This window comes from Hydra vulgaris, chromosome 14, assembly GCF_038396675.1.
Source record: "Hydra vulgaris chromosome 14, alternate assembly HydraT2T_AEP".
Classification (NCBI taxonomy): Eukaryota; Metazoa; Cnidaria; class Hydrozoa; order Anthoathecata; family Hydridae; genus Hydra; species Hydra vulgaris.
In genome coordinates, this window is record NC_088933.1 from 21,123,769 (window position 1) to 21,140,000 (window position 16,232).

General features: G+C 24.6%; 1 protein-coding gene across 2 annotated transcripts in view; it reads left to right on the top strand.

Annotated features, from left to right (window-relative positions):
- Window positions 1-16,232, top strand: part of LOC100197199 (exportin-T) — an 82,174-nt gene that overhangs the window by 47,851 nt on the left and 18,091 nt on the right. For both annotated transcript variants that reach the window (XM_065817073.1, XM_065817074.1), the window contains exons 13-25: window positions 7,113-7,293; window positions 7,476-7,547; window positions 7,654-7,706; window positions 8,956-9,031; window positions 9,526-9,585; window positions 10,127-10,177; window positions 10,849-10,917; window positions 11,705-11,799; window positions 11,905-11,974; window positions 13,347-13,376; window positions 13,536-13,592; window positions 13,853-13,921; window positions 15,151-15,230. In XM_065817073.1, coding sequence (XP_065673145.1) covers window positions 7,113-7,293; window positions 7,476-7,547; window positions 7,654-7,706; window positions 8,956-9,031; window positions 9,526-9,585; window positions 10,127-10,177; window positions 10,849-10,917; window positions 11,705-11,799; window positions 11,905-11,974; window positions 13,347-13,376; window positions 13,536-13,592; window positions 13,853-13,921; window positions 15,151-15,230 — 963 coding nt within the window. The remainder of the gene's footprint in view (window positions 1-7,112; window positions 7,294-7,475; window positions 7,548-7,653; window positions 7,707-8,955; window positions 9,032-9,525; window positions 9,586-10,126; window positions 10,178-10,848; window positions 10,918-11,704; window positions 11,800-11,904; window positions 11,975-13,346; window positions 13,377-13,535; window positions 13,593-13,852; window positions 13,922-15,150; window positions 15,231-16,232) is intronic.

The window sequence follows — 16,232 nt, forward strand, 5'->3', positions numbered from 1 at the left end:
TGGAGGTTGGCTGCAAGAGCAGGTCCAACTATGTTTACAATGCATTTTTGCACCTTGTCTAAAAGAGAAAGGGCATCATTAGAAGATCCGCCCCAGATATGGCAACAGTGTTCCATACAAGGCCAGGTTTGAGATTTATAGAGATAGAGAATAGAATCCGGATTAAGAAAGTGTCGAGCTCAATAAAGAGATGCAACCTTAGCAGATGCTAATTTTGCAATAAGGTTCAAATCCTCACGGTTACACATTTTTTCTTTAAATCTTTTTAGATTTTTTAAAATATAAAATTAAACATTATTGAAGTTTATTTTTATTTTCATTGTCCGTTTTTTGGGCCAAAAGTTTTTAAATTGGTTTGATATTTAAATAGATAATAGATTTCAGTAAAATGTGGAAATGGAATTAACTCAAAATTTTTATTGTGACTTAAAACGTTTTGCAGATGGGCTACTATTTTACCACATGATAAAATTGAAAATGTATTGTGTTAAGAGGTGGATTTGAATCCTTGCAAAATAACATCCATGACAGCGCATTAAACTGCTGAGTTATCGAAGTTATGCATGTAAGCGAAAAACAAACAATTTTATAAATCTCTTATAAGCTCTAAGTATGCTGAAAAAGTGCATATGTTAATTTTTTTTTTCTTTTAAAGCAATTCTTTTAATAAATTGTTTTTCTGCTGTTGACTAGATAATATTCAAGTACATAAGGAATATTTATAGAAATGATCATTATCGAGGTGATAAGTGCAGAAATAGTTGGTTAAGTGAATACCCATATTTTATAGACCCAGACAGGTAGGATATATATATAAGAAAAAAGGATAATCTTATAGTTTGGCTGACTAAAAAAATTATATTTTCGTGTTCAATATCAAAATATATTAGTTAATTATTTTTTTATGAATAATAGTTACTATTTTTATTATAAATATACAAATAATCATCATTATTAGTATTTATTATTATTTTTTTAATATGCATTTTTTTACCCTTCTCCGTTTTTTCAAAAACGAAAAATGTTATTACTTTAGGCTGCTTAACTGTAGGATTAACGGAAAAAGTATATAAAAGGTTGGTGTGGAATAGACTTACAATAACTTGTCAGCTATACAAGTTTTAGCCAGGAATTACTTTATGCCACGATTTTGCAATATCGGGATATATTTATTGTTTATTATTCTACAAAATATTGGGAATCTTTTATAAAGTTTTCTAATCCAAACAAAAAAAGATCATTGATTTTTGGGAATTTTGAAATATATGTGGTGCCATTGGGCTAGCTAACACTCTGGTATATGTATATATATACAGTACCTCCGAATTAAGAAAAATGAGGTTGGCAATTTATTGCTGACTTTTAACTGTTAGAGTTGGCATCAGGTCTGCTAAAAAGGTTTGACACAAAGGTTTTTTAGCATAAAACATAGAAACAATCTTGGCAACTTTTTGCTGACTTTAAACACTTAATAATTGGTTATTAGGTCAGCCTTAGGTCACCCTAATTCTGAGGGTTGTATATATATTTATATATACATATATATATATATATATATATATATATATATATATATATATATATATATATATATATATATATATATATATATATATATTTATATATAAATATTTATATATGCATATATATATATACATATATATATATATATATATATATATATATATATATATATATATATATATATACATATATATATAGGGGTCTCTGAAGTCCCTTAAACATCAAACTGGTGCCTAATATTGTCAAAAAAAAAAGAAGCTCTTTAAAAGTATCATGTTGGGTCTTAAAAGAAGCAAAATTTACAAATAATAATTATTTTATAAAAAAAAGGATAAAAAATTTTAATAAATTTTTTTATAAAGATTGAAGCTTTTGTTTGTAGTTAAAAATGTGATTTTTTAGGCAGTGAAATTAAAGATAATATTTTTTTTTTAAAATTATTATTATTTTTGAGACTCAACATTATATACTTTTGAAGAATTATCATTTATTGTTAATAAATGATAATTCAACATTTCATCGAACAAAGTAATGATTTTTAATCATTACTTTGTGTTTATGTTGTTTAATTTTATCCTTTAAAATATAAAATTAAACAATACTATAGGTAAGGAAGTTGATATAAAATAGCATCTTGTTTATAAAAGCATTTTTTTGAATACAGGTGGATGTAAACATATGTTAATTTAGTTATGCTAAATAAAACTATTTTATTTAAGATTTTAATAAACACTCAAGTTGCAAACATGATGCTATTTGTAAATATATATTGAAAATTGTTTAAAGTATTTTGAATGTTTCAAGCCTTCCCAGGACATGCGTGCGGTTTTTTGTCATGTTTGTCCACAAAAAAGTTTTTTATTTAAACAACTTGGTCAAGGCCGTTTGCAAGTTTTGTTATATTAGGCGTTTGCAAAAGCGTTTAAAAAAAAAAAGTTTCAAAAACAAAGAAAGCAAAACTAATAAAATGAGAAAAAAAGTGAAAAAAATTAATTAATTCAATAAGTTGTGTACTGTTTTGTTTTCCTTTTTTTAGGGTGGTTGTTATTAAATTTAGTTTTTCAAAAGATTTTTTTCTGCAATACATATACTTGGAACACATACAGCTGTAGGAGCCTCAGGGAAGAAAAGATGGAACACATACAGCTGTAGAAGGAGAAAAGATATTAGAGTTAGAGTTAGCTAAATACTAGAGGTGTTGGACATATGCCCAGTATAAAAGCACAAAATTCAAGCAAAGGTTTATTATTATTAGTTGTTTATGTATATTTCACCAATAACATAGTAGACCACAAGGAAGGGGGCGGGTAGAACTAAGCGCACTGAGCCAAATGTTTAAAAACAAGATACCCAAAATTACAAAGCGCTAAAAGATTAGGAATAAAAAACTTACAGGAATAGAAAGGTAACATGAAAAAGTTATGCGAAAATATATAGAGGACATGGCATAATTGAAGCTTGAAAGCTATTTATATATTTGTGTTCGCCTTACTTAAAAAATTCACTGAGAGGCTCTGTATATGAAATGGTATGCTATGGTATAAGAAATCTGAATCAGAAAAGATGTGTATCGTTCAAAAATTAACAACAGAAAGATTTTTATATACAAATATATATATAAAAAAGATTAATGGTTTCAAAGCAAATATATAAGCAGCGGGATGCTCATATATTTTCTTCATAAAAAGCAAAAATTGAAAAATTGGACAGAGGTGGGATTCGAATCATGGACATTCTATGTATAAAGTAAACATTTTTAATAATCCAAATAAGCTAAACGTGCATATACCGGTGAACATAATTAAATAAATAAAAAGTAATGTAGACAATAAAACCTATAAGGTAGATACATATATATAAGGTAGATACATATATATAAGGTAGATACATATATATAAGGTAGATACATATATATAAGGTAGATACATATATATAAGGTAGATACATATATATAAGGTAGATACATATATAAAAGGTAGATACATATATATAAGGTAGATACATATATATAAGGTAGATACATATATATAAGGTAGATACATATATATAAGGTAGATACATATATATGCATACATGAACAAACCAACATATGAGTGTATATATAAACATACGCATGCATCATATTGACGTATTCATATAAGGACAATATATGCTTACATTAAAATTATTCAAATATTTTTTACAAACAGATAGCAGTTTTTAATTTTGCTTTCCTCTTAAACAAAAAAACTCTTAAAAAATAAAATATGGGATAATTTTTATGCCAACTTCAAATTGTTTTTTTTTTTTCTTTTGCTTTGCCTTATCAAATTTTTTTGCTAAAAAATAACAACCTCCCTAAAGAAAATAAAATAAAAAGAATACACAAGTTATTATTATTTATTTTGTTTCTATATAAATTTATTTTAATTTCTCATTTTGTTAGTTTTGCTTTTGAAACTTCCACAAAGTATTGAAATAGTTTTGCTTTTGAAAGTTTTTTCCACAAAGTATTGAAATGCATAATGCAAACAGCCATGAACAAGTTGTCTAAATAAAAAACTTTTTTGTGGACAAACAAGGCTTGCATTTAGTATTAGCATAAACATTTAATCAGTAGTTATTATTTTAATTTTGATTTAAATATTAGCAATTCTGTTCATTCAGCTTTTACTAAAGGTTGATAGTTTTCAAAGAACTTTAAGGTATCTTTAAAATCAAAAAAGGTACCTTTAAAATTAAAGAGACAATCACAGTAAAGTTGATGATTAAAAAAATAAATTATATTTTTTTTATTAAAAAAGTATATTGTATTTTTTAATCATTAAGTATAAAAAAAATTGCTTTTAATAAATAAGTTACATTTTTTTGAGGATTTTTTTGAAACATAAAAGACGATGAAGTTTAAAGATAACTAAATTTTAATAAAACATCTATGAAATTATTGTAGTTGTTATTTTTATTATTATTAAGTCGAAAAAAATATAGGGAAAAAAAAAATTTCTGAAAAAGTTTTTGTTTCATTTTTTTGTTCATTCATTCAAAAATTAAATTTGCAATATATATATATTGCTGTTTATTGTATTAAGTTTAGATACAAGTTTTTGTTTGTTTAAGAGTGATCAGTATAATGTAAATCTTAACAAAATAGATCAATATTATTATATTTATCAACTTGTTTCTCTGCGCAGCTGCCTTGTTCGTTGAGGGTCAGGTTTCAGAGTTATAGAGTTGAGAGAGGGTTGTAACCACTAAAGTAGCCTGCTCGACTGTAGTGGCCTTCTTGGCCTTGGGAAGGTGAATAATTTATATATATATATATATATATGTATAAATATATATATATATAAATAAATATACATATATATACATATATATATATATATATATATATATATATATATATATATATATATATATATATATATATATATATATATATATCTCAGTCATGAAACAGTAATGGTTTGTCAGTGTGTTTATGATACCATATTAATTCATTGCCTTTGAAAAATACTTACTACTCTAACTAAAGTAACACGCTCCACAAAAAAATATTTCTAAAAAAGTTTCACCTGAAGGACACCATTTATTTTAAATAACCGGAAGCAAGGTATTTTTTTTTAGCACAAAAAGTAATCTTATGTGCATAAAATTGCGTTAATATTTTAAAAAACCAATTGGCGTTTTAAAATACAAATGGAAATACAGTTTCGTTTTCACCCATTTTTAAGTTTTTTTGTTGAGTTATTTCATGGAAAGTCATCTTACCCCATTCGCCATCTTACTCCGTGTTCCCCTATATATATATATATATATATATATATATATATATATATATATATATATATATATATATATATATATATATATATATATATATATATATATTGTTAGATTATATGAAAAAATACAACACGGTGATGAAACTTTAAATTACATGCCTATTGGCAATAATCAGCCATATCTATTCTTTAAATCAAGAAAAAATCTGATGCCATACTAATCTAGGGTGCTGTGAGAGCTTCAGTAATATGTCAACTGATATAGAGAAAACATGTAAGGAAGTTGCTGCTTCATTAACTGAGGGTTTGGTGTGGGGTAGCAACACATCTTTATACTGCGCATATTAAATTATTACAAATAAATTAGATTACATATAAAAAAATATTGCGCATTTAAAACTGTTTTATTAGTTGACTATCACTTATCCGCAAATTGTTGCAATAGAGTTTAATAAATTTGAACTAATAACTTTTAATATTGAACTAAAAAATTTTTTTTCAAGGTACATTATTTGCTTATGAAATACTAAAAGTAGTAAATCTTATATCTTATATGTGATAATTATATTTTGAAGTTTATACATCCATGTTTTCAAGTAGTAAATCTTATATCTTATATGTGATAATTATATTTTGAAGTTTATACATCCATATTTTCAAGCTCTTTTCAATTCAATTGTAACTCTATACAACATTTCTATTCCCATAGTTTTGCAAAGATATTGGATAATTAACATAATATTGCAAGGAAAATCAAACCGTAATTTTATTAACAAAAAAATCAGACTCAGAAATATTGTATTTAGGTACATACATAGGAATTATATATTTAGGTATATGCATATAAATTATATATGATGACTTAATTAAATTTGTTAAAATTATTTTTTTTTAACTTTAAACTATTAGATGTTATGATTTCCTATTATTAAATTAATTAGTAGAATAAAAAGGTCCGTGAACCAGTCTTATATAAAAATATGTTATTTTTTTCCAGTTAAAGTGAATTCTGGTTTACAGTGTCGTGAGATTGAAATCTATTGTTCATGTATTGAACGCTTTTCCTCTCTGCGGCTACTGTATATAGCAAAATACCATAATAAATGTTTTGTAAGGTTTTAAAAGATGTTTTTTTATACTGCTGTTTTTTTAACCAACATCTTTTAATCTGTTAAGTTTTATTTTGAAGATAAGATAGAAATCTAAATAAGAACTAAGATTCGATTGAACAAGATTTGATAAAAAATTATTTTTTAAACTGTTAAAACCATTTTTTAAACCTTTTTGCCTCAATTAATGACTTTTCATGTATAGAAAGATTGAAAATACTTTTTAAAAAAAAAAAAAAATAGCTTAAAATATTTTTATTACATCCAGTACTAGTTTGGAGGTCATACTTTGTGTTAGTACTGATGCTAGTACTTTTGACATTAGTGCAGAACTAATGTCAAAGTCATGTTTTTAGTAAAAAGTAATTCATAAATTTTAAATTTTTGTAACATTTGTATTTTAAAAGTAAATATTTTTTAACATTGCACATTTATATGAAATCATTACTTTTTACATTAAATAATAGTTTAATGTCACATCTATATATATTGCTAATTTATATATGTTATTAAATGTCCTGGATTTTTAGAAACATTAAATTTTCATTATTTAGGAATAACATAAATGATAAAATGAGATTTTGAGATAAATGTATAGATATATGGCAAGTACACATATTTACACATATAAATAAAAATCAAATATAATAAAAAGTATAATATAAAATACAGATGTCAAAAGCATTATTTTCAATTGAATTTTTCCACTATTAAGATTTCTTGGTGATGACGATGATGATGTTTCTGAAGCAGTTTTCGAGTTTTGTCATGGTTACCTTAATCTTCTAAAGCAACTTAATGGTACCAGCATATGCGCAAATAAACATATTAAAGATATCATCTTGGTAGTGATAAAAAAACTGAAATTTGATGAGGATTTTGACTTTGAAAATGAAGTGAGTTGTCATAAAAACATTAAATACTATTTTCTTTAAATAAGTTTATTTTATATAGTTTCATATAAAAAAGACTAACAGTTTTTACAAGAAACATAAAAAAAATAATAGCTGAGTTCTTTTATACGATGCACGTTTATTTGACATTTTTTCCTGTTATTTCCTTTTACATTACCTTTCAGGGTGACGATGAAGTGGATTTTTTAGAATACCGAAAACAAATGAAAGTTCTTTTTAATTATCTTGCTAAATTGGTTTGTATATGTGTCTTTAAATAATTTGTATTTATATTTTTGTTTACATAATTTTTTTAAATTTATCTTATAAAATAATTTTAAATCAATTATGCTGTAATTTTAGGATGGCAAGCTGTTTATTTCATCCATATACGAAATTACCAACTGTACTTTTAAGTAGGCTGTTTTTGATGTGTTTTGTTTTTAGAAGTACTTTTAAGTAGGCTGTTCTTTTAAGTAGGCTGTTTTTGATGTGTTTTGTTTTTAGAAGTACTTTTAAGTAGGCTGTTCTTTTAAGTAGGCTGTTTTTGATGTGTTTTGTTTTTAGAAGTGCTTTTAAGTAGGCTGTTCTTTTAAGTAGGCTGTTTTTGATGTGTTTTGTTTTTAGAAGTACTTTTAAGTAGGCTGTTTTTTTAAGCAGGCTGTTTTTGATGTGTTTTGTTTTTAGAAGTACTTTTAAGTAGGCTGTTCTTTTAAGTAGGCTGTTCTTTTAAGTAGGCTGTTCTTTTAAGTAGGCTGTTCTTTTAAGTAGGCTGTTTTTGATGTGTTTTGTTTTTAGAAGTACTTTTAAGTAGGCTGTTCTTTTAAGTAGGCTGTTTATGACGTGTTTTGTTTTTAGAAGTACTTTTAAGTAGGCTGTTCTTTTAAGTAGGCTGTTTTTGATGTGTTTTGTTTTTAGAAGTACTTTTAAGTAGGCTGTTTTTTTAAGCAGGCTGTTTTTGATGTGTTTTGTTTTTAGAAGTACTTTTAAGTAGGCTGTTCTTTTAAGTAGGCTGTTCTTTTAAGTAGGCTGTTCTTTTAAGTAGGCTATTTTTGATGTGTTTTGTTTTTAGAAGTACTTTTAAGTAGGCTGTTCTTTTAAGTAGGCTGTTTATGACGTGTTTTGTTTTTAGAAGTACTTTTAAGTAGGCTGTTCTTTTAAGCAGGCTGTTCTTTTAAGTAGGCTATTTTTGATGTGTTTTGTTTTTAGAAGTACTTTTAAGTAGGCTGTTCTTTTAAGTAGGCTGTTTTTGATGTGTTTTGTTTTTAGAAGTACTTTTAAGTAGGCTGTTCTTTTAAGTAGGTTGTTTTTGATGTGTTTTTTTTTTAGAAGTACTTTTAAGTAGGCTGTTCTTTTAAGTAGGCTGTTCTTTTAAGTAGGCTGTTCTTTTAAGTAGGCTATTTTTGATGTGTTTTGTTTTTAGAAGTACTTTTAAGTAGGCTGTTCTTTTAAGTAGGCTGTTTATGACGTGTTTTGTTTTTAGAAGTACTTTTAAGTAGGCTGTTCTTTTAAGCAGGCTGTTCTTTTAAGTAGGCTGTTCTTTTAAGTAGGCTGTTTATGATGTGTTTTGTTTTTAGAAGTTTTTATTGCTCCTTTTATTTTACTGTTATTTTTATATAATAACAATAAAAAAAAGTTCAAATTTGAAATTAAGTATGGTTTTAGGAATTGGCGACAACTGCCATTTAAAGATGTAGAGGTGGCTGTTTACATACTTTATTGTCTGGGTGAAGCATTTCCTGTAAGTTTTTAAAAACACTTCAATTACTTGACTCGTCTTAAAACATAACTAAAAAGTTTTGTTAAACATTTTGATTTTGTAATATTTAATTCTAGATTAATTTTAACAATAGATATGAATTTAATTTTTTTATTTAAATTAATTATAATAAATATTTATAATGTAATTATAATTATATTTGTAATTATAGTTAAATTAAACAAGTTTCCTTGTTAATTATTACTTTTAATTTAGATAGATATATATATGTGTGTGTGTGTGTGTGTGTGTGTGTGTGTGTGTGTGTGTGTGTGTGTGTGTGTGTGTGTGTGTGTGTGTGTGTGTGTGTGTGTGTGTGTGTATATATATATTTATATATAATATAATGTATTTTAAATTTAAATATTTTATAATTGTTAGATATTAAAGTAAATATTATATTACAATAATATACTATTACAATGTATTAATAACTATATAACTATATTTATAACTTTTTTTCAAATCTAACACAGGCTCAAGAGTTATTCACTGATGCGTTATATTTTTCTCTGTTCCAGAACATGATGTGTCTGGTAACATTTTCTTTTCTAGTTTTTTCTCTAAATTTTTCATTTTGTTTCATAATTAATGATGGCTATAACAATAATTAATTTTTAATGTTATTTTTTTAATATCATTAAAATAAATTAATTTAAAGTAATTTATCTTCTAGAAAGTTATTCTATAATTAAATTCTGGGACTCAGTACCTTCAAGGGGGTTTCCAATGTTTTTCAAAAATAATTTGAATTTCATTTTATAAATAATTTTATTTTATAAAAAAAAGCAATAATTTTACTTAATGATAAATTTATAAATAAGAAAAATAGAAATATGTAAATAATGCTAAGAGTGTATTTAGTTGAATTTTAAATAAATTTATTATAAGTTTAATTTAATTTTATTATTATTTTATTATTTTTAATTACATTTTTATCATCATTTATATTCTTCATACTTGATTTTAAATTTAACCTAATTTTATTAGCCAATCATTTTATTAGCTAATCATTTTATCAGACAATCATTTTACTAGCCAATCATTTTATTAGCTAATTGTTTACATTCTTTATAGTTGATTGACAGCAACATTAATGAGCACAAACACAGCGCTATAAAGCTGCAGGTAAATTTTTTTTTTCATTTTCAAAATTTTTTATTCAATTTCTTTCTTCTTTTTTTTTCCCCTTACTATTATTATCTTTATTACCATTATTATATTCAAGCTAATTATAAATACAAGCAATCATATATATTATACACACATACATTTTTTTATTTAAAATTTGCTGTTATCATCAGAATATTTTGATAAATAAGTTTAAAAATTTTTTTTAAAAATGTTACTGGGATTTCTTATAAAAAAAAATTTTTAATCGATTATCAGTTGACTTCAGTCACCTTAGTGGTATATCTTTAAAAGGTATAATTTTTTTTTTGTTAATTCACCTCCTCAAGGCCAAGAAGGCCACTACAGACAAGGAGGCTACTTATTTGTGGTATAACCCTCTCAACTGTATAACTCCGAAACACAAACCTTGACGAACAAGGCCGCTGCGCGGAGAATTAAGTTGAGTGCGGTACTACCAAGGACGTGGTGGGGATCTAACTTGGAACCACTTGCTTATGAAGCAAGCGCTCTACCACTATACCATTACCGATTTGATACATTCAATATAAAAAATACCGCATTCAATATAAAGTATACCTTTTAAAAATATACTATATAACACCTTTATTACATAAAATATATTTTCATTAGATTAAATGTTTTTTTTTTGTTTGTATTTTTCATAGTTCTTTGAGACAGTCACTCGCTATGAGCGATTTTTTTATGCTCAAACACAGTATATTCCAACAGTATTAGTAAGTATGATTTTTTATCATTTAATTTGTTTTAACATATTTATCAAAGCTGTATTGAAAATTTTCTCATAATTAATTTTCATCAACTCTGTAAATTTAAAATTAAAAATAATTTATATATTTATATTTCTAAAGTATAAGTATTATATAAATACTGAATAACAGTTTTCTGTTTGTTTTTATACATACTGTACAAAAACATACAGTTTCATTATTGGTAAAAAAAATGGGTTACCTAGCTGCTTAAGTTTTAAAATATTTTATCCAAAAAAGTTGTTTAAAAAGCTTGATATTTTATTTATATAAATATACCATTATAAGAATAATTTTATTAGTGACATTTCTTGTTGTATCTAAATTATGTTGTGGTGTAAAAAATAAATAGGAACCGTGAACTATTTTTTAAAAAGTGTTTTGTTACATTTTGAAATGAAAAGATCAGACTGCCATTATGCCTAAAATAATGTCTATGTAACAACCATTTTAAACTGTTAAGATAATATGAAGATGCTATCATTATGATTTTAATGTTCACCTAATCTTGACAGTGATATTGCAGACAAAATGGAAAACACACGTTCACACATATAAACACACAATTCACACATATAAACACACAATTTTAGCTACTTTTAAAATGTCACTGATTATATTATATTGACACAGCCGTCTGTGTGAGTTTTAATGTGTAATGTACTGAGGTTTTGACCAGCATCTACATATAAAGAATATTTACTATCCAGTTAAATTCACATTAGTATTTTTTTAAGGGTAAAATTTATTTTAGATTGCTTTTTTGGATGAACATGGACTAAAAAATTTAGATTGTGCTGTTTCAAGCCGTGCAAGCTTTTTGTTAATGAGATTTATTAAATCACTAAAGTAATTTATTTTCTTGTTTTTGTTGTTATTGTGGTATTGTTTAATAAAGTTGTTTCCTTATAGTTATACTTTTTGTTTATATATAATATCACATATTTGTTCTAGAAATCAAATGCAACCTTATGTTGAAGATGTGTTCAGAAGAGTTCAAGAAATTTTAGGAGTGAAAAATGAGGTCTTACAACACTTTTTATTCCTTACACTCTAAATTTCTTTATAGTGTGAATATCTTATTTAAAAAAACGTTGAATGAAATGTTGAAACTAATTATTGTAAAACCAAGGTTAGTTAGAGTGAAAAAAGTTCAACTTTTGTGGCCTGCTCTAAAAATTGAAAATTTATTGTTTTCAAGAAATTTCTGTTCTTTTTTTTCTTACTTACATTTTTCAAAAATTTTTTGACAATTTTTTTTAAACATGTTACACATTTTAAATATTTATAATAACAATTCTTCCCATTTCAATTCACAAATATATTGCAAACTCTTTACAAACTGTTTTCAAATCCTTTGGAAGTACTGCTTTGCAAGTTCTATTAAAATAATTTCCAAGTACTTTTTAACAACTTTGTACTAACAATAAGATCGATTGCACTAGTCTGAAGTAGACAATCCTTAAGATTACATATATTCAGTAACTTTAAAATGCAAAAGATTGCCAAATGACTGAGATTATGTATTTCTCATCACAGTACTTGATGTGCAACATCTCAAATGTTGCAAATATCTGCATGAGTTTAATCAACTAATTCATTCCAATAATAGACTAGAAACATGGTTAAGTAAGCATCATCTGCAAGTGTTTTCTTGTAAATCTTTTTTATACCATAATCTTGTAAGTGCAAGTCTTTTTTTATAGCATAATCTTGTAAGTGCAAGTCTTTTTTTATAGCATAATCTTGTAAGTGCAAGTCTTTTTTTATAACTTAATCTTGTAAGTGCAAGTCTTTTAATCTGACCTAAAATTCCAACATAAGATAATAAGTAAATGAAATTTACATTAAATGCTTTGTGTTTCGGAATTGTTTTAAATTTTGGCTGAGACAAGTTTAGTTTAGTTCACTCAGTTTTTTTTTATAGATGATAAAAATCTTGAAATCATCTATATTTTTTTTCAAACTCACATTGTAACCAATATATCAATTTGTGATAATAATTACAAAAATAATGTGAAATTAAAAGTATTGAACAAAAATTAAAAAAGATTCAAAGACCATTGAAATTATCAAAGCATATAAGTATATTATTAACATTGTTACTGACCATATGGTTACATGGTACATGGACCATGGTTACAGATCATCAATTAGTGAATTAGTTCCAGGCATAATAAAAGGGCATACACAATTATAAAATTATTTCCGTATTTTTTACAGTGTTTGTTGTTGATTCATTATTATATTTGTTTGTTTATGTTTTTACTTTTTTTAAATTCTATTTATTTTAACGTTATCTTTGTTTACTTGTTATTATTATATTATCTAATTGTTGTATTATATTGTCTAATTGATTTAATAACATTGGTTTATAAAACAGTTTTCTTATTTAGAAAAATGTTGGTATTTCAGAAAATGATAAGGTAAACGAAATCTTTGGATTTGGTTAAAAAAAATTTTTATTATATTTTTTAAAAGTATGACTTGTGATTGTGATTTAAGACATTAAAATATAATTTTGTTGTTTTTTAAAAATGTCATAAGTTTGAGCATTACTGTATTGTATCAGTGTATATTTTTAGTACTATTTATATGAAGTTGCAGCAATTCTTGTAACATGCAGCAATGCAAGTCAAGAAGTAAGTTAGACCTTAAATGTTTTTGCAATTATGAGCTGAAATATTTTATTGATTATCTATTGTTGACTGTTTATGATGAGCTTAATGTTCCAAAAAAGTTAGTGACCAAGTTGTATATGTATAACAAAATTAAACACAAATATTAACAATGTTTATATCTAATCTGCATAATACGTTATTTTACATAATACCTTATTTTACATAATACCTGGTTTTGTTTAATTTATAAGTTTTTTGTATGCTGTTAAACTGATATTTAGAAACAATTAATAATGATGGAATCCTTGACTTCGCCAGTAGTTCTTTTATTTCAACAATATATTGAACAGGTTTGCACTTTTTACATTATTTTTACATTATAGTTGCACTTTTTACATTATTATACAGAACTAAAAAAAAATTATTTATTTTATTTTTTAGGGAATATTGATTGCAAAGTTTTTAGTTTTTTTTTTTTTTTAATTTAGTTGATAAATATATATTCTTATTATTCATATGCAATCATTTCAATTCAGTATTTAAATAGTATTAATTAATTATTTTATTCATATATTTATTTGCTTTTATTTGAAAATTAGTTATGTATAACTCAATTTCATTTTCATTACAAGAAAGTTTATAATTTGTTTACCAGTTTATATGCTTAGTTTTTAGCATTTTTGTTTTGGTTTTTTTTTTTCTTTTTCTTTTTTCTTGGTTTAATCTATCATAAGTGAATTTAAGTCTGAATGATAACAAATTAATTAAAATGTTAAAATAAAAAATAAGAAAATATGATAAAAACTATTTATATTGTGGCAAAAAACAAAAAGAAGATAAAAAAAAAAAAAAAGATTGAGGGTTTTTTTATATTAATAACGATACTTCTTTTAATTAACTTTTAATAAACTTTTCATTAAATTAATGGAACCAAGACAACCCTTAAATAAAACATCTGCATTTTTTGCTGTCTGCCAGAATATTAGGTAAGAAACATTTTTCAAACGAACTTTTTTTGTCTTTTATTTATAGGGTAAGCACAAAAAAAAAATTATTATAAAAAAGTGTTGCAATAACCTTTTCAAAATTTATTTATTAGTAACACATTATTAATCATCAAAAATGCAATAATATTTTTTAATGATTAAAAATATTTATTTATTTTTGTTTAATCTTCATGGTAAACCACTTTTTTGTTATTGATATTAGGAAAGGAGTTTTTTCATTCTAATTTTGTTTGGAACAAAATATTCCGTTTTAAACAAATATTTTTCTGAAGGTGAACATTAAAAGTAATAACAGTTAAAAAAAAGTTGTAATTAAAAAAGTCCTAGAAAAATTTTCAAATTTTTTTAGTAACTTTTAAGAAATTTTATAGTAACAGAAAGTTCTTTATAATTATAATAACTGCCCTTGTATTCTCATTTCTTTCAAATTTGTAGTCTCAGTTCTTACTTGATATTTCAAAAATTAAAAAAAGTATTCAAAATTTTTTTTATGAACTATAGTAAATTTTTTTTTTAATTTTTTTTGGTTTTAAATATCAAAAAAGTTTACTTAATGATTTTTTTTTTATCAGATTTCATGTGGGTTAATCAAAGATGATGAAGAGATTCAAGAAAAGGCTCTTGCATTACATCACATGATAGCATATCTAAGGTTTTTATAATTTGTATTTTTAAACAAATTTCTTTTTTGCAACAACTTTTCATTAAACATTTCTAAAAATTTTATAACAAAAAAATTTTGAACTTCAATTACTATAATGAGTTTAAATTGACTGCATAATTATAAATAAGAATTGCAATTAGGTGCATCTGATGGTTTGTTGTTGGCCTCATGGTGATTTAATAGTAAGAGTTAAATGTTCGAACAACTTCTGTAAAACTTATTATTTATAGATTTATAGAGTTAAATCTTTATTTAGCTAATTTGCTACACAATGTTTACGAAGTTCATATTTTTTCAAGTCTTGATGAGAACAAAAATTTGAAGCAAGTTTTTTTATAACTCGTCAAAAAAACTCTTTTATACGTGCCCATAATGGTTCAAAATAGTTGAATGGGTTTGTTCTACAAATCTGGCTACAACATATAATTTTTTTACAAATGCCCAGAATGTGGATCTTCCATGTTATTGGTAAGGTCAGGGTTATATATTATAACACTGTATATTCACTGTAATTAAAAAAGTTATTCGATTTAGCAATGTAATGCTTGTAATTGATTCTGTCTTTTTTGAAATCTTTAAAACAATAACAATTAGTTGATTTCAGTACAATTATTTTAATTCAGTAAACAATTTTTGATATTTGACCAAGGCTGAGGTTTGGCTGCATAAATATTGATAAATCCTCTAAATATTTTATCTTTATTTGAAATTTTTCCTATATGTGTGTGAGTGTGTTTGTATGTGTGATATATGTATATCTTGGTCTTGACATCAAACTGATTTGATTTTGGGTGAGGTTCCATAGCCAAGATGAAAGGAACTTAGCTAGTAGAAGAAAAACTTTGAATTAAAACCCTTAATTTAATTGTGGGTAAGGGTAGAATGAGCTCTTATGACATTGGATGATAGTTTTCTTGATCATAATAATAATACTTTTATTTATACTTAGTATATTTATAGTTTAAAAGTTAATTACTTCTGGTTAGTGTA